The 22,111-nt window shown below is 40.7% G+C and overlaps 1 protein-coding gene across 2 annotated transcripts in view; it reads right to left on the bottom strand.

The window, feature by feature from the left end:
- Positions 1–5,765: 5,765 nt before the first annotated feature.
- SLC6A6 (solute carrier family 6 member 6) overlaps positions 5,766–22,111 on the bottom strand; it is a 137,937-nt gene continuing 121,591 nt past the window's right edge. For both annotated transcript variants that reach the window (XM_072598376.1, XM_072598377.1), the window contains 4 exons: positions 20,292–20,394; positions 19,170–19,270; positions 14,208–14,378; positions 5,766–12,463 (listed from right to left, as the gene is read on the bottom strand). In XM_072598376.1, the coding sequence (XP_072454477.1) occupies positions 12,323–12,463; positions 14,208–14,378; positions 19,170–19,270; positions 20,292–20,394 (516 nt within the window). In that variant the 3' untranslated portion in view covers positions 5,766–12,322. The remainder of the gene's footprint in view (positions 12,464–14,207; positions 14,379–19,169; positions 19,271–20,291; positions 20,395–22,111) is intronic.

The raw sequence follows: 22,111 nt of genomic DNA, 5'->3' as shown, positions 1-22,111 counted from the left end.
GTTATTTAATTAATTAATATCTTTATGTATGTGAGTTATGTGAAGCACTTTACATATGCCGTCTCATTTAGTCTTACAACAATTCTAGGAGACAGGTACTACTCTTTTTCTCAGTTTCACACTCGAAGAAACTCCAGCAAAGAAAGATGAAATGACTTGCCCAGGGTTAAATGCCTGAAGCAGGATTCAAACTCAAGTCTTCCTGAGACTTAGATTGAATGTTCTCTACTATGATACACATTGACCAATCATGTGTTTCTTCCCATAAAATCAGATTAAAGTAATCCTCAAAGGTGCCTTATAAAGGAAAGAAGTCATAAAAGGTCAGACTGAGCTAAGCCAAGCTGTCCTCCCAGAGAGGACAAAGTTAAAGTCTGATTTTAGGTGTATGAGTTCCAGGTTCTTCACAACACCAGCAGGGGGCGTCTCTTAATAAGATTTAGAATTCAGTGGACAATTCTTAGAAATCTCTTGGTTTCTCATCCAAACCCTATGCTTTATAGAAGATGCAAACAACCTTTCCCCTAGGCCCAAAAATAACAGTCAGAATTTGAACTCAGACTCTATATCTATCCATAGTCCTTCTTATCATACCTTTCATGGCCACCATGCTTCCTTGTCCCATACTGTCCATCATGCATCATTGTTTCTAAAACAGAAGCTGGGCAAGAGCAGATCTCAACAGACTTCTGCTGATTATGGATCCCCGTGACTACTATGGATTCCATGGTGATCCATTGTGGTCCCAAGTACAGTGGGATCTGGTGACATTGGCTTCCATGCTATTCTTTGCACATGAAACTCTATATTTCAAGCATTTTTACTGATTGTTCCCTATGCCTGGAATGCTCTCCCTTCTCATCTCTGCCTCCATCTCTGCCTCTGCCTCTGGCTTCCCTGGCTTCCTTCAAGTGTCTGCTAATGTCCCATTAATGTTCCCAAAGTCTTTCCAAGTCATCCTTATTCTTAGCACCTTCCCTCTGTGAATTGTCTCCATTTTCTCCTTTATATATCTTCTTTGTACTGAGTTGTTTGTGTATCATCTCCTCCGTTGGACTGAGACCAAGGATTATCCTTTGCCTTTCTTTGTCTACCCAATACTTAGTGCAGAACCCGGTACATAATAAGTGCTTTATGAATACTAGTTGGTTAACTGACTAACAGACAGCTTCCCGTTATGCTCCCTACCATGGCATCCTTAGATATTTCCATTTGGAATGGAGCCTTAGGCCAAAAGCTTCTGCCCTGAACTAGCCGGTTTGTTGTCCGCACCTTCACCGCCATTGGACCCATTGTTCAGATTCCTCATCATTGCCTACCCTAGCTGGGCAGGAGAGCTTCAGAAAAGAAAGGTAACTAACTCCTCATTGTGAAGAGGTTGGACACTCCTGCTCCAAGTCTTGGTAAATGCATCATGCCAACACGAGCTTTATGCTATGTGTCAACTCTGGGCAAAAAAGCACAAAAGTTGGAGTTGGGGAGGATGGACACTTCTTTGTGACTGCAGCAGAGACCTTAGGTCACCAGGAACCCCCTGCTATGGAGACTGTCTTTACTCTACTCCAACGCCTAAAGAAAACATGGTGCAGGGGAGAGAGAACAGGTGGGCACCAGATGGATCGGAGTTTGAGTCCTGGTTCTGCTATATACCAGCTGGGTGACCTTAAGGAAGCCTCTTCCTCTCCTCTAGACTTCAGTTTACTCATCTATAGAATGAGGTGACGGGACTACATGGCCTTCCAGCTCAAAATCCCTACAATCTGTAAATCTGATCATTAAATCTATGATTCCTATAAATCCAATCTGTCAATTACTGATCATCTGTAAAATAGCTCCTACCTCCCAGGGTTATTGTGAGGACTCAGGTGAGATAATACATCTAAAGTGCTCTACAAACCTTCCGTCACCACTATAAAAGCTATGTTGTTCTTGTCATCAGTATTCTAAGAAGATGGGTGTTGGAGGGTGGTATGAGGATAGAGCAATAATCCTTTGATCAAACCAGTGCATTTGGGGTAAAGAATTGAAGAATGGCTTGGTATTTCCCATTAAAGCTGAAAGAGACCTTTCAGAATGCCATTCTCCCCTGCCCTTTCCCCACCTCCATTATCTCACAAAGGAAAAGTTCAGTGTTACCTTCTGAGAAAAGATTAGAACCCAGGGCTCCTGACTCCTGAGTCTTCACTCCTTCAGCCCGATTTTGAAATGTAGTGTTATTTGACTGTGTGGAGAGAAGGGGTAGGGGCGGGGCGGGGGTGGGGGTCACTTCCAGAATAATAGATCCTGGTATCACAACTCTGTAAAAGCAATTGAGCAGAAATGGAACCCCTCTGTCCTTTCAGTCTGGCCTTACAATCATCCCCTCCATCCTCCGGCCCAGATTTTACCCCTTAGCAAAGTCCAAGCAGTTTAGAAGAGAATGATTTAGACTAGGGAAAGAAACTAGCCCTGAGATGGGCTGAGGGAAAGGGGTGAAAGTCTCTCCATACTCTCCATTGGTCAAACCACATCTAGGGTGCCATATTTTGTTCTGAGGACCATAGTTTAGGAATGACATTGATAAAATGTCATTGGAGGGTGTTTAGAGAATAGATACCAGGACTCTTGAGTCCATGTCCTGTGAAGAGTAGTTGAAGGAACCAAGGATGCTTAGTCTGGAGAATAGAAGATTAGAGAGAGAGAGAGAGGAGGGATCTAATAGTGGGCTGTCCCATGGAGGAGGGATTCGTATTTGTTCTCTTTGGCCCAGGGGGCAGAGATAGGAGCAATGGACACAAGGTACAGAGGGATCAGCTTAGGCTTGATGTCAGGAAGAACTTCTAAAGTGGAATGGGATGCTGCAGGCGCTCACAGATTTCCTGTTGCTGGAAGTTTTCAAGTCAAGGACACTATTCTGTGGGGTGGGACAGAGACCTCAGGATACCAAGAAAAAGAGAGGCCAGCATTTTCAGAAAAGGGTGACCTTAGTCAGGTGTGTAGTAGTGGGGATTCTTCTCAGGAATGAATTAGATGAGTTGACTTTTGAGGAGCCTTCTCTGACATTCTATGAGGACTGGAGAAGACCAGGTCTTCTTAACCTGGGGTCTGTAAACCTGCTTTCTAAAAACATTTTAAAAATAACTATAATTCAATATAATTGACTTCCTTTACAATCCTTTGTATTTTATTTTATTCATTTAAAAATATGATAATGAGAAGAGGTCTGTAGGTTTCAGCAGGCTGAAGGGCACAGGGCTCCAGAGCACATAAAAGTCTAAGGATCCCTGGGCTAAAAGATACACCTGAGGTCATGTGGGTACTTAGTGATACAGCTAAGATTCTAACTCTGGTCTTTTGCTTCTTGAGTGTTCTTTCCTCTTCACCAAAGAGTTGAGGTTCTAGTCCCACCTTTGAAACTTAGACCATCAAGTCCCTTTGAAAGTAGCCCTGGGCCAACCCTCAGCCTGGATCAAAGACTTGGCAATCTTTCCAAAGTGGCAGGCCAAGCCTTTCTTTATCCTTATTTATGGTTTATTCATTCTTACTTTATAGATAATGGCCCTCAGGCCATTGTGGCTTTGGCGCCTGATCTTTTGGCTGGGTCCAGGGCATTGTGGTATAGGTGGGGCTCAAGTTTTCCCAAGAAAACCAACATTTTTGGAAGGCCAGAAGTCCTGGGAAATTCAGTAGTGACAACCCTGCCTCATGGACAGGGTGTGATAAAAGCAGCATTAGGGAGAGAGGAGGGAGATGGGTCCAGAATAGGTCCATTACCAGAACGTGCAGTTTTGAGGCAATCTGTGGGCTCAGTGTTAGGGTTCTATGCATTGCAAGAAGCACTGCTGAAGACTGTCAATTGCGACCATTGTTGGGCATCAGGAAGATCTGAGTTCAAACCCTATCTCATATACTTCCTAGGTATGTGACATAGGCATTTCAGTTAATTTCAGCCTCAGTTTCTCGATTTTAAAATAGGGATAATACCTGTATTACTAACCTCCTTATAGCAGTGATATCATCTGGCTTAAAAAAAAAAAAAAGAATGGATTCTTCTTCACAAGTTTAGTGGCTCAAATGACTTTGTACAAAGCACTTTGCAAGCCCTAAGTGCTATTATAAATATCAATTATTATGAAAGACATATTTTTGGCTCTGGAAGAGATCTTCAATAAATGTCTAATCCTTTAGAAGAAATTGTGGACCTTAGAAATGAAGTCACTAAGATCATACAGAAGTAGCAACCACTAAAATGAATTGGATTACTACCAGTCATAACAGATCAATCCTGCATCTGAACTCAAGTCCTGACTATAGAACTCATGCTCCTACCACAGATAAACTGAGCGTGGGGATAGGGAAGCAAGAACAGCTTAGTCAAGTCACAGACCCTAAGGATATCCCTAATCCCCAAGAAACTCCCTTCCCCTCCTCTGTCCTACTACACCTGGGACTGTATTGAACTTCCTAGTCTCTTCTAGTAATTCTTACAGACAATTTGGCTGACACTGCAGGCCAGTGTGGGTGTATGTTTATGTACCAAGATTATAATTTCCTGTTGCATGAAAGTAAGTCCTTCCCAATCATTGGCATGTTGCCTTTGGGAGTTCAGTGTAGCAGAAAGGACACTGGACCTGGCAAGGCGTCCTGGCTCCAACTCTTGACTAGCTGTGACCCCCCTCTGGTAGCCCCTCATGTATAAAGTGGAAAGCTTGCCCTTCCTATGAGGCAGGAGTATGCCTGCAAAGAAAGGGGAGTCTGGAATTTTTGTAGGTTGGAAGCTCCGGGGCCACATCAGGTCTGTAGCCTGCAGCCTCGGGTTTCCAAAATGCTTCTTTGGAATAAACAAAACAGATACATGAATACACACTGCTATACTCCCAAATGATAACCTTCTGTCCCTAGTATAAACTAGATCAATCAAAGACTTTGGCTCAAAATGAAAACAATTCCATTTTTTTAGGGGGAAGAGGGTTAAGGGTGTACATTCGTTAATTCATAACCTATTGAGCACTGAGAGTGGTGGTGGGCCCAAACGATCACTGGATTTGGGTCTGTCTTGGCTCTCCTGATTTATGGGTGACTTCAGACAATTCAGTTTCCTCCTCTGTAAAAAGGTCAGGCTAAACACCCCCCAAATCTTCCCTAACTCACAAGAAGTCTTTGAGGAAAGCACATCGTAAACTTTAAGGAGTTGTAAGAATGTAGACTTTTATAGCTAAAGGAATTTTATAGCCAGAAGAAGCCTTTGAAGGAGTCTAGTTCTGAGACTCTCATACAGAAGAGGAAACTGAGACCTGCGGAGACTGATTTTTTTCTTTTTTGACTTTCCTCATAGTGGCACACAGTAGGTACTTGTCATCCAGTCAGTTAAGTGGCTAAGGTAGCATTAATCTTCTGATTCGAAAGTGTCTTTGCTACAGAACTTCATGTTGCCTCTCTAGAGGGAAGGCTTTGATTCTGTGAAAAAACCAGAGCTTTAACTAGGAATTTTTACAACTAAGCATTGCAATGGGAGAGATGGAGGGGGAGGGGATGAAGAGAGGGAGAGGGGAATCTCTCACCCAGAGTGCCACCTCTAGGAGAAGAAAGTATGTACCCTCATATCAAACAAATCAATGGGAAAGGCTGAAGGTGCTGTGGACATCCTCTAAATACTGATATCTTAGAGCAAAGCCCCAATTATCATGTCCTAGTTATAGCTGCGAGTTATAGCTATCTTATTAAGAATATGATTTTCAGTGAAAGTAAGCTGTACCATTTTTTTTTTACAACAACTGTAAGATTCATTGGATTTATAAAGGAAAGGTTTATTTGTATCTGTTATAAGGTGATTACAAACTTCTCTAAAAAAAAGAAAAGCAAAGATGACTTAAAAATATCGATATACATATTATCTAAAAAGCAAAACAGAAAAAAAAAACCTGCCAAGTACAAACAGAGATTCATATCATCAAACATTTATACACAAAGCTTGTATACTGCAAGACTGAATTACATGCCGAAAATCTTGTTCAAATACAAATATTCCTGTTCGGAACAGTCTCTTGAGGATTTTTTTAATTTAAAAAAAGCTTAAAATGTCTTAAAAATATCTTTAAAGTTTTAAAAAAAGTTCAGATTATCCCAACAGATTTGGGTTTGAAAGGAGGAAATAGGAAGATCCCCACTTTCCAATGTGCTAATCATATAGTCACAGTTGCTATGATTTTTTTGAAAAGGAATCCACATTTTTTAAAGCCAAATACATAGACAAGATGTCACATCTGATGTACCAAAACTCTGGAAGCATCGGTGGTAACATTCACAATGCAACAATAACAAACAGCTTCCAATTGAAACATGCTTTCCAGGGAGAACTTGGCCTGGCTGCCTCCAGCACCCAGGAAGGTGTTTCTTGGTTTTTTCTGCCCTCAGTCCTCCGTTTTCTGTCTCTGATTGGCCTCCAAATACTCCAATATTTGAATAGCTTTTAATTCATTTTTTCTTTCTGTTTTTATTGTTTTCCTTTTTGTCAGACACAAAATTATTTACAATACCCACACAGAATCCGATTCCAAAGTTGAGATTTCCTAAAACCTGGTCACATGCTAAAAAGAAATCTAAGTCAGTTTAGTTTCATGCTTACTTTGTGCCTCGGGTCCCCACTTTGGGGGGCCTTCTCTATCCTGAGTCTGATCCTTGCTCAATGATGAATGTCCAGTGGGGAAGGTATTTTAGGCCTTCCCTCACTCACAGTTGAAAGTACGCCTCGAGATGCTGGTTGGGGTTTGTTTCAAAAGCTCTGCCTCTGTGTTCTCATTCTGTCTTCCATGACCCTTAATGGGTCCAGGACATCTTAAAAACACGGGGATGAAAAGGAGAGCCCTGAGGGCAAAGATGGGTGGGCATAGGCCCACTAGCACTGCAGAGAATGCTCAGAGCAATACAACTTGCCAGTTTAGATCTGTTACTTTAAGAAGGGGAAGGGTTATGGAAGAGCCGAGGGTGATGGGATCGCTAGGAATGGGGAGGCTGTGGGGCAAGACAGGGAGCCTGTGGCTGGAATCCAATAGGAGAAGGAAGGAGCAAAGTTCAAGAAGGGGTAAAAAAAATCGTGGGAAGGGGTCCCATCAAACAAAGCCATATAGAACATCAGAGAAGTGATCCTAGAGTTTGTAGAGAAATCTGGCAGTTGTATAGCTTTTTCTAGTGGGCAATAAACTTGAATGATGGATAGGTCCACACATGTAGAGCTGTGTAGATTTTAATCAGCACCTCATATCAAAACAAATAAATGGGAAAGGCTGAAGGGCAGCTAACCTCTCAACTTGTCAGTTACTACCCCCAAATGCCAACTTTTTCTTCCAATGTTCATCAGGCTTTTTTTTTTTTTTTTAATTTTAACCACTTACATTTTTGTCTTGTCACCAGGGCTATTATTTGAAACTTATTTGAGTATATTGCTTACTCCAATTTCTTCAAAAGATGATTAATCACCTGGGCACTTTAGTTACAATGACTGGCAGGATTGTGGAAGTGAATGAGTACCCATGGGAGAAAGTTGGAATAATAAATCCCAGCTTCAAGGAGAAGCCAGCCTGGGCAATCACACAATCACAACACTTGCCAAGCTGGAGGAAACCTAAGGGATCAGTAGATCCCCAATAGCACATTAGAATCTACCAGCAGTTCTTGAAGGCTTACCTGTCTTAACAGGTATACTACACTACCATTTTGGGGGTTTGCCAGGCTTCCCAATCAATCAGAAACAAACTTCTTCCCCCTCTGCTGGCTGCTTGGCACCCTCCTTTCCAAAAATGAAAAATAGCCCATTTAATTCAACTCGCATCTTGACTTGCTAGAGGAGAAGTCTATTCTGTGAGCTAGGTGGGATTTCACCATCTTTGCCTCATCTTAAATGTCAAAGAAGGAAATGGGATGGGGAAAGGCATAACTTCTGATTTTTCTAATAGGAGTACTAATAAGTATTAAAGTATTATAAATGAAATCAGGTCTGCCTGCCTTGCTCATTTATAAATCCCCCCTATAAAGATGTTCTCTGAGGTCTCATCCAGCTCTGGCATTCTAAGATCTAAAGGTTTCTTTCAGTTCTAATCTTCTCTATATGAATATTCCTTTTTTCTGAGGTTCCTTCTAATGTTCCCTGTTCTAATGCTCCTTCTAGAACTAACATTTTATGTTCTTAGGTCTCTTTCAATTCTAATATTCTGTGTTCTTAAGGACCCTTCCAAAGATTTTAAAAGATATTTACCTACAATTTTTTCAACTAATTCTGTTTGTCTCAATCCAATTTTGAATAGCATTTGGTGATAGCAGACAAAAAGGTATTTGCAAAAACTAATGAGATAGGAGAGGAATTTCGATTTCAGATTAGGACCAAGTAGCATTACCATGGGGACAGAGGTAGAATGGTGGGGGGCAGGGGGAGGGGGAGCCCTGGACTAGTAAATAGGGGACAGGAGACTGAAGTTCTAGGCCTGGGTCTAGCATTAACTTGATGAAGGACGTCAGGCAAGTCACGCCCCATCTCTGAACCTCAGTTCTCTCATTTGCAGAATGAGGGTGTGGACCAAATCACTTTCAAAACCCATTTCTAGCTCTGACATTTTATGGACCCTCTCTGAAGAAAAAGTTACTCATTTCATTTGGCGAAGTTCAAATGAGTGAACTAAGATTTATTCCAGGATCTGTCCTTTTGATTTCCAAAGGTTTCTTTTCTTTTTTTTCTTCCCACCAATTGTTCTCTCCCTACCCTTCAAGATCTCACAACTTGGGACATCTCCCTTGGGAGGAAAAATGGTGAAGGCAGTGCATTCCTTTGACTTATATTACATGAAAAATGGTGTTTCAACCACATCTGGGCCCCTAACTATCCAGACGGCCTACATCTCATATACTTAGAGTAGGACCAGACTCATCAAAATACTAATTAAAAGTTTGACTTATATAGATAAATGAATATATAAAAGTTGACCATTATTACATATACTATCCATGGAGTTATGTTCTATACAGACAGAATAGTCATAAGAGAGATCATGTTTGATGATGGGTGAAACGCCATTTCTGAAAATATTATCAGCAGGAGTAGCCAGCCTTCCAGTTGCCGGTTGAGAGCTTTGTCTAGAAATCTTTGGTCTAGAAAAATGGCTGGCCTGAGGATCTTGAAAGGTGAGACCTTCCTCAAGCCGGTCACAGAATGTATGAATTTAGGAAGGGCTCAGAACACCAGTATTTTTTACTCCATATTTCGACTTCCTGACCAGGATGATCAAAACCTTGCCAGGTTTAGCTCTGGCTTGGGGGTAAAAGGGGATAGCAGAAGGGGTACTTTTTGTAGATGATTCACCCATCCCCAATCATGATGAATGGTTAAATTCACTAAAGTTCCATACAACAAATAGGTCACATTTCTACAAAGGAAACCAGGGTGTGGGGAGAAGGGGATACATTTACAATTATAAATACCCAGAAAAATATAAACATAGAATTGTTAAAGAGTTTCGATTATAAGTTACATTTGGCAGAATATCATTTTAGGGGGTCAAGTGAATTTTTAATGGGTGACATTTAGAACAGATAAAAGTATTTGAAAAGCACTGCCCTCCTACAGAGCACCCCTCCACCAGGACATGCTCCAAACAGCTCTCCAAGTCTGGAGTCAAGGAGGGAGGGCAGGTTTTCTTAGTGAGATCCTGCTTTCTGAGAATCCAACCTTGTCTCTAAGCTAGGCTGAATGCTACTACCAGGGCCAGAGTACCTTATCCCAGGAAAAACAGAAACAAAAACAAAAACACTTCACTTCATACAATGAGGTCATTGCATATGTGTGTGACACTTAAGAGACTTTTATTTTTTTTTGGTAATATATTCTGAACTTGGAAGCAATTGATTTGAATGGCACAGTTCAAGTTAGAAATGGGGCTGGTGTCTCCTTAGTGGTGACTTTAAAGGTGTAGTACCAACTCCTCTGGTTCATCGTAGAGTACAATTATTCACCCTGTAGGGGCGGTTGGGGAAATATTGTCTTGGGGGGATTGACCCCACTAAAAATCTTAATACATCAACCTTTGTTTCATTTTCCCATCCCTATTCTTCCCTTCCCCTCCCCATTCCCTTCCATCCACTGTTTTTGCTATGTAGTGTTTGTCTAAACAACACATCTAGCATGATAAAAATTAGCGTTTTGCTACTGTAGAATCTAAGGCTGCCAAGGACTTGCTGGATGAGAAGTTAGGTTGGATGCTGGCTCCTAAGTTCTATCCTGTAGTTGTGAAATGGACCATGATTACCCTATGACCTGGGAATCCCCTGGGATTTCTCTGGGATTGGGTAGGGCCAGGGGCACAGGCAAACCAAGAGGCTATTTTTTAGAAAAGATTCCTTTAGCACTGGTTGCTTAGAAGACTGAGTTGCAACACAATGCTATCTCCTTATCAGGTTATGGCTAGATTTGGGTGGGTGTCCAATGGACAATCCAAAAAGGCAGGAGGTAAGGAAGCAACTCCACCTAAATGTCTCACTGATTGCTGGGGCATAGGGCAGCTGCCTTCCCCTCCTCCTAACTCCAGAAAGACTTAGTTACAGACTCTGCTGGGAAGCTTCTATTTCTATATCTTTTAAACAAATACTTGGAGGTGGAAAGAGGATGGTGATGAGATAAGACTGGGAAATGCTAGAAAGAGTAACAGCACACTGGAGTTTAGTGACTGCCATATCTCCAGAGTGCCACTCAAAATTCCCCAACTCAAGGCAGGTCCCAAATGCACATGGCATACTTCTTTTGGTCCACATGCACTCTTCTTCTTCATCCCTGTATCCATGTGACTCATCAAATGCATGGTTTGGTTTAGGAAAGCCACATGGTAATAGTTGGTTAGAAATTTATGATTTTTTAGGAATGTCAAGAACCAGGTATGTTTCCATTAAAAAAAAGTAAAAGTAAATTTTTTAAAAAACCACCACCAACAAAAATGTGATGGTATGGAAGCAGATATGGACCCTGTAGCTGAGATAAAACCCTTCAAGAAACAAGGTGGTTGACAATGATTCAGCAAAGACCACCCCCTTCTCTTCTTTAGGGCTTCCTGCAACCTGAACATGCTAGAAGAAAGCCAGTTAATTGAAGGTGAAGGCTGACTATGGACAAGCAATTCTATAATGGCCCAAAAATTTTAAGTGGGTCAGCCTGACAGTTGCCACCAAAACCCAACCAAAAGCCCTGGTCCCTATAACTTGCCATCCCTTATCCCTAGCCTAGCCAGGAAGGCTAGGGAGTCTAACTCTATTGGGATGGAAGGAGGAGACAATCTAGCAAAATGGCTTGCTAAGCAAAATCCAAGTGAGGGGAAAACTTTTGCTAGTGATGAGTTATAGTAAATAACAAAGGGCTACAATTCCTTTAATGATTTCTAATTTTAAAGCATTATCACTGTATTCAATTCAATTCTTTGAGACTATAGAATGCATTTAGTATTAATGAAAATTTCCAAAAGTTTTAATTTCTTTTTTAACTTTATTCAAAAAAAATTACCCAAAACAGAGACTCTTACTACTCTTAAGTCTTCAGTGATGCTACTTCTGTTGTAAATTCCAAGACCAGTTCATTTCTTTTGTTGATTTTGTAGGAACTGGAGGTCTCCTGTTTCACTCTTAGTCTTATTTTGGATGTCTGTGTGTGAATCTCTTTCCTCAGCTACAAATACAGAATAATGAAGCTCCACCTTTCATTGGCTTCACTCCAGTGCCTTCTTTACTCCTCCTGATGTGGCCCTGGCCAATGTGGCCTTGGCCAACAGTGGCCAACGTGGAGGGCTGCTCAGGTCCTCTCCACCTATCATTTTTGTTCTCTCTGAACCACATTCAGAAGGTACTACACCTTTGAAATGCTCAGAATAGCATTTCTTTTTGCTCTTTGGGACAAAGTTTACCCTAGAGCTCTTGTGCATGACCCATCCACACCAGCACCTGGAGATTGCTTTAGAGATTGAATATATTGCTGGCAAGAAGATCGATTCAAGTGGTAAAGGTGTATAATCATAGCTAGGTATAAAAAAATTAATAAATTCCTGTAATACATCTAATTTGATATGAAAGCTCAGTCTCCTTGGAGACGTCTGCATGTGGTTACTTTATAAAATAGTCTTTAAAAAAAATAGAACACACACACGTGCGCACACATGAAAAATAACTTTCTCTGTGAGAATGAAAAAACATACAAGGAAAAAAACAAAAAAGAAATCCAAATCCTAGTGCAAATATAAAGCTCTGTAAACCTGGTACTATGAGAATCTAAGGTTAGTAAACGGCAGTTAAAGCAGGTTTCTCCTCTCACAGAGAGAGCTCACATCATGGTTTCCACAATGATATGGGTAGGTTTCATGAGGTCACCATTTGAGTTGTCTCTGGAACAGAATGGTGTGGACCCCTCAGGCTCATGGTGCCACCGATGCACATGCTTGGGGACTGTTGCTGCCTTTAACCTCTGAAAGAGGACACAGATAGAAAAGCAGACATATCAGAAAAGGGAACAAGATCAACTGATACCCTTGTTTGAAGAGCTACCCTAACCCCCAACTTGACTAAGTCATGGCAATTCTGGAGGTTCCATGTCCTCCAGGCCAATGTTCCAGCCCTTTTAAGAAACTTTCAGTGACTACTAATTACCTAGACAATAAAGTTCAGCATTCTTTGCCTAGCATTCAAGGTCCCTCACAGCCTAGCTCCATCTTATCTGATCTACAGGTTGGGTAGCCAGAACAACTCAAGAAGCTCATAGAATCACCTAAGTCAGTGTTAGAAGCTTTATACAAATCCAGGGCAGGGTGCTTTCTCAGAGATTCAATTAGGGCCAAAGTAGTAGGCAAATGATTAGATATGAGTAAGAAGACCTGGGTTTAGCTTCCAAATGTACCACTTACTATTCATGTGACTCTGGGCAAATCACTTCATCTGAGCCTTAGTTTCCCCCTCAGGAAAATGAAGGGATTGGACTGGAAGACCTTTAAAGACCCTCCTAGCTCTATATCTATGATCCTAAGAATTATTTTAAATTCTTAAGAATAATAACAACTTACATTCCCAAAACATGTTAAGATTAACAAAATGCTATCCTCTTAACCAACCCAAGTTATATTGTAAAAGTACTATCGCTTCCATTTTATGGAAGGAAAAATTGAGACACAGAAAAGGAAATCACTTATCCAAGATTATATCACTAGCAGTAGGAAAGAGTGAGCTGGAGAGTTCACTGTATCCTAAAATAGCTGAGCTAAACAAAATTTCTCATGGTCATTCAATGGAGTGTAAACTGTAAGCTGGTCTCTTATCTTTCTCCAGTTCACACCTTCCCTTCCCACTTCCTCCCTCTCTCCTCCTTTGGGTTTAAAGAGCAGCCACTTGGCTGGCAGATGACAAATGACTCCATGCTTTGTCTCAAAGCCAATCCCTAGCCTACTGGCTTCATGCCCCCATGCTCCAAACTCCCATGCTACTCCCTGTCCCATGCTACTTCCCAGCACAAGAAAACTGCTACTGTAAGCTGCTTTCCAAACTCTAATGAAAGAGATATCACGAGAAAAACCAGAGAGCCTGAGCCAAAGTATATGTCCCAGCTCTGCCTAAAGCAATAGAGGAGAATAAACCCTAAGACCTTGGAGGCTGACCAAGTCTAAGTATTAGGGAGAGTCGTAAGAAAAGATGTGCTTCATTTTGTTTCTAGCAGGGGTCCCACTTTCACCAGACACTGGAGCCCAGCGATTGTTAAGAAACTTCTTGAGGAAGGCAAAGAGGCAAAGGGGCTGCCAGAGAAATCAAAAAGGGCAGGGAGTACACAGCCTGATGCTGGCACAGCTAAAAAGACTAGAGCTTCCTCTCACTGGGTCAAGTGGGAATTAGAAAGAACAAGAATAACAAGAAAGAAAGGGCTGCTATTACTTTATTGCAGACTCACAAGAACTTGGTCCTTGGGAGACCCCAAGGTCAGGAGGACTCCAAGGTCACACAGCAAGTTTAAAGCAAAGCCAAGGCTAGAACCAAGATCTCTTAGTCCAATGTTCTCTTCGCTCAAATAACTCTTCCTTCCAACCTCTAATTTTATCCTTGGGCATGGAGCAGGATCTCTCACCCGGGAGTAGGGGGGCCTTTTGTAGGATCCAGGTGTAGGGTTTTGTAGGGATGTCTCCCTGCTTCAGAAATGGAAGCCCTTCTGCTCCCCTCAGAGCTCTTACCTCAATGAGTGATCCACTTGACTGGGCAATCCGAATAACCACCATTAAGGGGATGCATAACATAGAAGAGAGGGCCAAGCACCAGCCTAGGCCAATGGCCCAATTGGGGTAGACATACTCCTTGTTGTAGGTCAGTGGTGTATGTTCAACCAGAGAGAAGATGAAGCATCCCTGTGAAAGAGAAGTATTATGGAGGTGAGTTTTAGCTGGGATATCTCCAGGTGACTGTGATCACCAAGACCTTAAGTCTTAACCTTAACCTTAAGTCTCTGGTTCTTAAACTTTTTGGCATCATGGACCCCACTGGCAGTCTGGTTAATCCTATGAACTTCTCAGAATTATGTTTTCAAATCTGTAACATACAATAGAGATGATTTCACAAGAAACCCAATGATTCTGAAACAGATACCAAAATATTTTAAAAACAAGTTCCCCTTGGACCCCAGGCCAGTGGTTGTCACAAGGTTGTCCCAGGGTAGGTATGGGACTCAGTACTATTCTTAGTGAATGCTTGGCCTAGGGTCATTCCTGACTCTTGAGAAATGTGGGTGGGACTAGAGGAAATCCCAAGTCAATCTATGGCCCACTTTTCCTCTGGTCCTCAGATGAAATCAGGTTCAAACAAATAACAGAGATAATAAAATATGGGAGTAGTCAATGTTGGAGGATATGTGGGTTGACAGGAACGCTACTTTTGTGAGAAAATGCTTAGTTTCATTGAATTTTTTTCTTGCTCTTCTTAAATTCCTTAAGGAGAGATGAGGGGAAGATACAGTGGCAAATGAAGATTTTATAAAGAAAACAGATAATAAACAGATTTAGAAGGAACTCATACCCTCATTTTATAGATGAAATCACTAACATCCTCACCAACTTCTGATCCTCCTAGGTCCTGCTCAGGAGCAGAAAGCCTAGGATGACAATTCTGATTCATTAGGAATCTAAGTATAGCTTTGGAGTTAAACACATAGAATCTCGATCATTCAGAGAGTCAGAATATGGTGTGCTTGGCTCGGGCCGAGATGGTAAATTTGGCCAGAAAGCTACAACACTGTATTTCTGGCTACCAAGAGATCTAATGAGAGAAATATGGATGACTCAATGCCAATTCATCCCCACTACTGAAGGATTTAAAAGGTCATGAGCAGAGGGTAAGACAGAAAACATTCAAGATTCCAATTAATAGATTTGTGCCCCAAATGACCAAGTACCCTATTGAATTTCAATTAATTCCTGCTACCTTTGTCTGATCATGTTCAAAAAGAGAATCCTAGGATCACAGGCAGCTAGGTGGCACAGTGCATAGAGTGCTAGATCCAGGGTCACAAACACCTGAATTCAAATTCTTTCTCATAATTACATGCTATGTTACCCTGGGCAAGTCATGTCATCTGTTTGCCTCAGTTTTCTCATCTATAAAATAGGGATAAAAAAGCACCTAATTCTCAGAGTTGTTGGAGAAGCAAATGAGGTAATATTTGGAAAGCACTCTCTAAACATTAAAGCACTAGAAAACCACTGACTATCATTATGATTATCAAAAGGACCTCATTTGACAGATGAGGAAACTGATTCAGCAACAGATAAAGTGACTTGGCTGAGGGTGATATTTGGTAACGATTATTTAATCTAATGTCCCAAATTCTGAGCTCTCCCTACTTGGACAGCAAAGTCTCAAACTGAAAGAAAAAGTGACTAGTAGTATTGTAGGTGCTTCAAAACAAAGCTATTTTTAAAAACCAGACCAGTGATGTCATGGGTGTTGGGAATGTTCAGGTAAGGAAATTTCCCATACCAGTGCCTATTGGCTCCTTCTCCAATGGTTGAAAACCATATAGTATGGCCAAGGGCAATGAGATGGAGGTTAAGAGGTTTGACCAGGACCACCTGGATAGTACATGGCAGGGATGGGACGTGAACAGATTCTCTTCCTGGTTTTGAGCCTCATTCCCTGTCAGGAGAATATATGAAAGAAAATCTAGTGATAAGAGCATCAATGAACCATTGTAAACCATCAAAACTAGTCATGAGGTTTTCTTAGCACTTCAAACCATTGGTGCTGATTGCTTTCTCAAAGGCTAGAATAAGGAGAACATTGGAGTGGGTCTCAGATCAAAGGGACACAAAGTTAGTGGCCACTGTTCTAAACCAACAAACCCTTTTCCATGTAGGTTTCTTGGAGTCTCAGTTCTTCCATGCTTTGTTCAAGTAAGAAGAGAATCTAGGTTCCTTGAGGGCTATTCTAGTGGGATACAAGATTTGATCTTCTAAATCTATTCAACTAGAAAAGTTTCAGGTGTGGGCTTGGTGACAGGTTGTACCTCTGTCACCCAACAAAAGAACCTAGCTAAGTTCAGAGGCTCGTGAACTAGCAAGGGGATCACAAATTCTTTTGATGAGAACAACTCTTGAAATTGGGTTGGCACAATGCTTGGTACCTACTGGTCACATAATAAGTGTTTGTTGATTGATTTAAAGTTTCCAACTAAGTCATGGAGGGAGGATGCAAGCTGCCTTGGCATAGGGAAAATCATCATCAATGATGCAAAGATCATTTAAGGCAAGGGTTCTTAACCTGGAATCTGGGTGTTTTAAAAATATATATATATATATCTTGCTAATGGTATTTCAATATAATTAGTTTCCTGGGTAACTGTGTATTGGATTTTGTATATTTAAAACTTTATTTTGAGAAAGGAACTCTGGCTTCACCACATAGAAGAGTCTGTGACATTAAACCAAAAAAGGTGAGGTACTAAAAAGGTCTGCTTTAAGGATCAAAGTATTTATAGATGGATGAAAAGCCAGAGCTAGAAACAACTTTAATGATCACCTCCTTAAATTCACTTTCTATTGGAGAAGAGGGTACATTTTTAGGTACACACAAAATCCACCTAAAGTAAATATTAGGTGGTTTTTCTGGGTTGGGAACCAGAACAGGCTTCATGGAAAAAAACGGCACTTGAGCAGTTCTGAAAGTATAGATGGAAAAAAATGGCTCTGACGTTTGATGGTCTGGGTCCAAATCCATTTTGCCATTTACTACTTGTGTGACTGTGGGAAAGTTACAGACCCTCTTTGGGCCTCAATGACCTCATCTGTAAACTGAGATGAAAGTTTCTAAATGATACCAGAAAGCCTTTGAGGTCCTATTCCAGCTTTATTCTTCCTTGATCCTAAGAAACTAGAGAATCTAAAGGGTTGAAAGAGCAGAAGGGGTAAGAGGGAGCAAGAATTTACTAAGTGTCTATTATATGGCAGGCACTGTGCTAAGTGGTTGATGAATATTAACTCCTTTGATCTTCACAACAACCTTGGGAAATAAGGACTATTACTATTGTTCCCCTTTTCAGAACTGAGGAAACTGAGGCTCAAGGATTTGCCCAAAGTAACGGAGCTGGGAAACATCTGAGATTTAAACCCAGATCTTCCTGTTCTAAGCCCAATACTCCACCCACTGCCTCACTCAGCTGTGTAGGGATTATAAAACGCAGGAGGTAAGGAAGGAAGAAGTATACTCCAGGCTTAGGGGAGAGGTAGGGCAAAAACCCTGGAGATGGGATATTAAAGAATGTTGTACATAAGGAATAGAAAGCCCAGATTGACTGGACCTTGGACAGTGTCCATAGAGAATAATTGGAGGTTGTGTTGGAGTCTAATGTTCACCTCTAAACCTAAGGCCATCCTCCAGGAAGTGAATGATTGACTGGTACCCAAAGGTCTCCTTACAGAGTCATGATTTTTGATGTTCATGTGGTCTTGAGAGAACATCTAATGACAGAGGGGACAACATAATAGCTGGCTGCTAAGCTTCCAACATCTTATCTCTTTGGATGTCTTCTCCACATTTAATAAAATTTCAGCAAACAACTCTTCAAATATGAGCAGAGAACCGGAAAGCAAATGTTTGCTCCCCTTCCCAATATTTTCAAAGGCAAGTGTTTCTTTCCAGTGTTAAGATGAAGCCAGTATTTGATATGAGTCCCTCCTGGCTGGGAACTCTGAAGGAACTCCATGCTTGACTGAGCAGAAAGGTCCATAAACATGACAGACAGAAAGAATTCACCTGATTACAAATTTGCCCATCCAAGATGACTGGCAAAAAATAGCTTGCTTCTCTTTCTATGGGTCTCACTTTCAATGTACCAAAGTCAGGATATAAGAGAATGTATTATACCTAATCCCACTGAAATAGGGGTCAAATGAATGCATACAAAGTTTACTCATACCACAGCCAGCTCTAGAACAAGTGAGGACTCTTAACAACCAGGAGAAGTTGAGTGTTGTAGTGAATACAGAGTTAGACCTGGAGTCAGAATAGTTGTTATTCAGTTGTCTCAATTATATCTCTAATTCATGACCCCATTTGGACTTTCTTTCTTGCCTTCTTCCTTCCTTCCTTCCTTCTTTCCTTCCTTCCTTCCTCTTTCTCTCTTTTGCAATTGTGGCTGTGACTTTTCCAGGGTCACAGAGCTAATAGTAAGTGTCTAAGGCTGTATTTGAACTCAGGTCCTCCTGACTCCAGGTCAGTGCTCTATCTACTGTGCCACACAGCTGCCCTATTTGGAGCTTTCTTGGTAAAAATACTGGAGTAGTCTGCCTCAAACACTTACTAGCTCTGTGATCCTGGGCAAGGCATTTAACCATTTAACCTCTGTTTGCCTCAGGTGATCTCATCTAACCATAGGGATAATAACAATAATCACTCCACAAAGTGGTTGTGAGGATCAACTGAGATAACCAAGGCAAACCTCTTTGCAAACCTTAAACTGCTATAAAAATGCATACTATTATTGAATACCATTTTAGACATGGCAGAGGGGATCTGGTGAATTACAGCGGTGTCTTTTACTGATAGGTGTTCCCAAGGCAAACTTCTTAAAGATTAACATCTGGACCTCAGTCAATGCAATCAAAATCTTTGGAGAAAGGGGTAGTATGGGTTAGGAAGCTTGCACTTACAACACAAAGAATCGGTGTGATGGCACACCAGCTCCATTTCATCCAGGGGCTAGGTCTATATCCAATCATCTCCTCAATGCGATCATAAAGACGATCAGCACCTGGAAGAGATACATCATCAATTGATCAATAAGTATTTATTAAACAGCACTTAATATGTGACACGCTACTTAACATGTGCTAGATACTAAGGATACAAAAGATGGCAAAAACAGGCATTGTCTTCAAAGAACTTACATTCTAATAGGGGAGAAATGCATCTTGTAAATAAAGGACAGCTAGGTGGTACCCTGGATAGAGTTCTAGGTCTGGAGTCATCTTCCAGAATTCAAATCTGGCCTCAGACATTTACTAGCTATGTGACCCTGGGCAAATCGCTAGAGCCTGTTTCCCTAAGTTTCCTCATCTGTAAAATGAGCTGGAGAAGGAAATGGCAAATCACACAATTATCTTTGCCAAGAAAAGCCCAAATGGGGTCCCACAGAGTCAGATCCAGCTGAAACAACCAAATAACAAATATAATAACCTTAGGCAAGAAGGCACTTTTTCTTGATCATCATTTCAGGCAAATACTCATGAGTTATGGTCCGAAGAAAACATGTGGCTGAGCATTAACAGCCACAAATGACTAGCCTGTGGCTGACTCAGGAATTCAAGGAGTTGAAGGCTGCTGGGGGCGGTCTATGTCCCTATGAGTACTATTCTCCTTAGAGGAGCACGAGTGGAAAATGGTGACATCATTTGAATAAGTGTGTGGCTGCATGAAAGGAGTTGGTCTTCATTATTTGCTCACATCACTTTCTAATGCTTCATACCTTCACAAAGACGTTCTTTGCTTTAGTTGTTTCTTACATAGCCTTTCTTTCTACTGAGGAATGACAAGAGAGTGGTTTGGGCCCTTCAGTCCAAGCTGCTTTTCAATTCCTGGCATAGCTAAGAGTCACAGTGCCCAACAGCAATGACATTTTTTTTTTTTTGCTAATACTTAGCAGGCACCAGGTAGAATTTTTGAGTTCTGAAGGTTCTCATTACACCATGAAGCAACCCCTTTCCTTGGCCTTCCCACTAGGGAAGAGTGACATTTAAGTCCATTTAAGACAACAGTTAAGGTTCTGAACTCACCATATACCCAGGAAACAGCAATACATTCAAAGAATGCGACCCACAAGAGGCATACACCGCTAGCTGCATAGTAGTCAAAGAGTTGAAACACATACATGCCACCCTGCAAAGAAATCACAAGGAAGTGAACTTTCTGGGCCCCAAGGATAAAGGGTATAATTCAATACCACCACCCCTTCCTATAGAAGCAAAAGCTTGCTTATTGAGACAAGAACATACCTATGTGATAACAAAATTATATCCAAACCAACTTTTCTCTCCAAAATGAAAACTTCAGATCAAACTTCTCTACTGAAAATCAATTCTCACCCCAACATCTTTACACATAAGCTTGAGCCAAGATTAAGACTGCTTAGAGTATGTACGTTTTTCGGAGGAGAAATAGGAGAAATATCCCCTACTTCATTTTATAAAATGTTAATAAGGTCCTACATGTACAAATACATATATATAGTATAAATATGTATATAGTAGCTCTTTCTGTGGTGGCCAAGAAATGGAAATCTGCTCATCAACTGAGGAATGGCTGAACAAGTTGTGGTATATGACTGTAATGGAATACTATTGTGCTATAAGAAATGACGAACAGTCAGACTTCAGAAAAACCTGGAAAGACTTATATGAATTGATGCTGAGTGAAATGAGCAGAACCAGGTGAACATTATACACAGTAACAACCTGTTTCTGATAGACTTAGCCCTTCATAGGAATGCAAGAACCTAAAACATTTCCAAAGGACTCAAAGCAAAAGGCCATCCACATCCAGAGAAAGAACTATGGAATCAGAACACAGAATGAAGCAAACTATTTTCTCTTGTGTTATATTTTATTTTGTTTTGGTTTTTCTCATGCTTTCTCTCATTCATTTTAATTCTTCTATGCAACATGACTAATGTGAAGATGTGTTTAATAAGAATGTAAGTGCAGAACCCATAGGAGATTGTGTGCTGTCTCGAGGAAGAGGGAGAAAATGTAAAACTTCTAGAAGTTGATTGTTGAAAACTGAAAACAAATAAACTAATTAAATTTTTTAAAAATGTTCATTGTGGGATTTGAAGTAATTTGTTGATGTAATTAAATGGCTTTATTTAGGTTCCGAAGCAGGGAAACTCAGGAGGCAGGAAGCTAACTGTTAACCAAGACCAGAAATTTTCTCTTCTCAGCATTAATGTTTTCATTTCTCCTGTCTTAGCTTTTATTGAAAATATTGCTGCCAAGCAGTTTGAAATAGATGAAAAGTGAACTTTTAAAAAACCAGAAGGATAAATTGACAGAAAGAAAGGAGGGAGGTGGCAAAAAGGAAGAAGAAAAAGATAAAAGATAGGTTGTGATAAAGATAGAAATATAGAAAAGTTGAATGGAGAAATTTAGACAGATAGAGGGATAAAAATGAATTCACCTTCTCCTTTACCACTAGACTCAACTGACATAATATAATATGGATCTATACATCACTTCTCACCACTTTGTCATTCATTCAAAGGCTTCTGCCATTGTCCAAAGAGGCAAAGGCATTCATTCATTTAGTTATTTCCACCAATGTCTGCAATTGAGGTTTGGCTTTGCATACATCAACTTTAAGATAAACATTCTAGGGAAATATAGTGTCTCAAAAGTAGAGTCTGCCCTAGGTGTCTCTATTTAAATTTCCCTCTTTGTATATCACATCCTTCACTTTAAGGGAGGATGCAAACCATTGGATATTAATCATGCAATTGTCTAAGCACAAGATTTTTTGGGGGAAATTATTTAAAAATTAAATTTCAAAAGGAGATTGAAGGCTTTTATCATGCCTCTGACTAGGTACAAAAGAAACATTC

This window comes from Notamacropus eugenii, chromosome 3 (genome assembly GCF_028372415.1).
Source record: "Notamacropus eugenii isolate mMacEug1 chromosome 3, mMacEug1.pri_v2, whole genome shotgun sequence".
Classification (NCBI taxonomy): Eukaryota; Metazoa; Chordata; class Mammalia; order Diprotodontia; family Macropodidae; genus Notamacropus; species Notamacropus eugenii.
The sequence above is the reverse complement of the archived record's forward strand: the minus strand, read 5'-3'. Positions and strand labels throughout refer to the sequence as shown.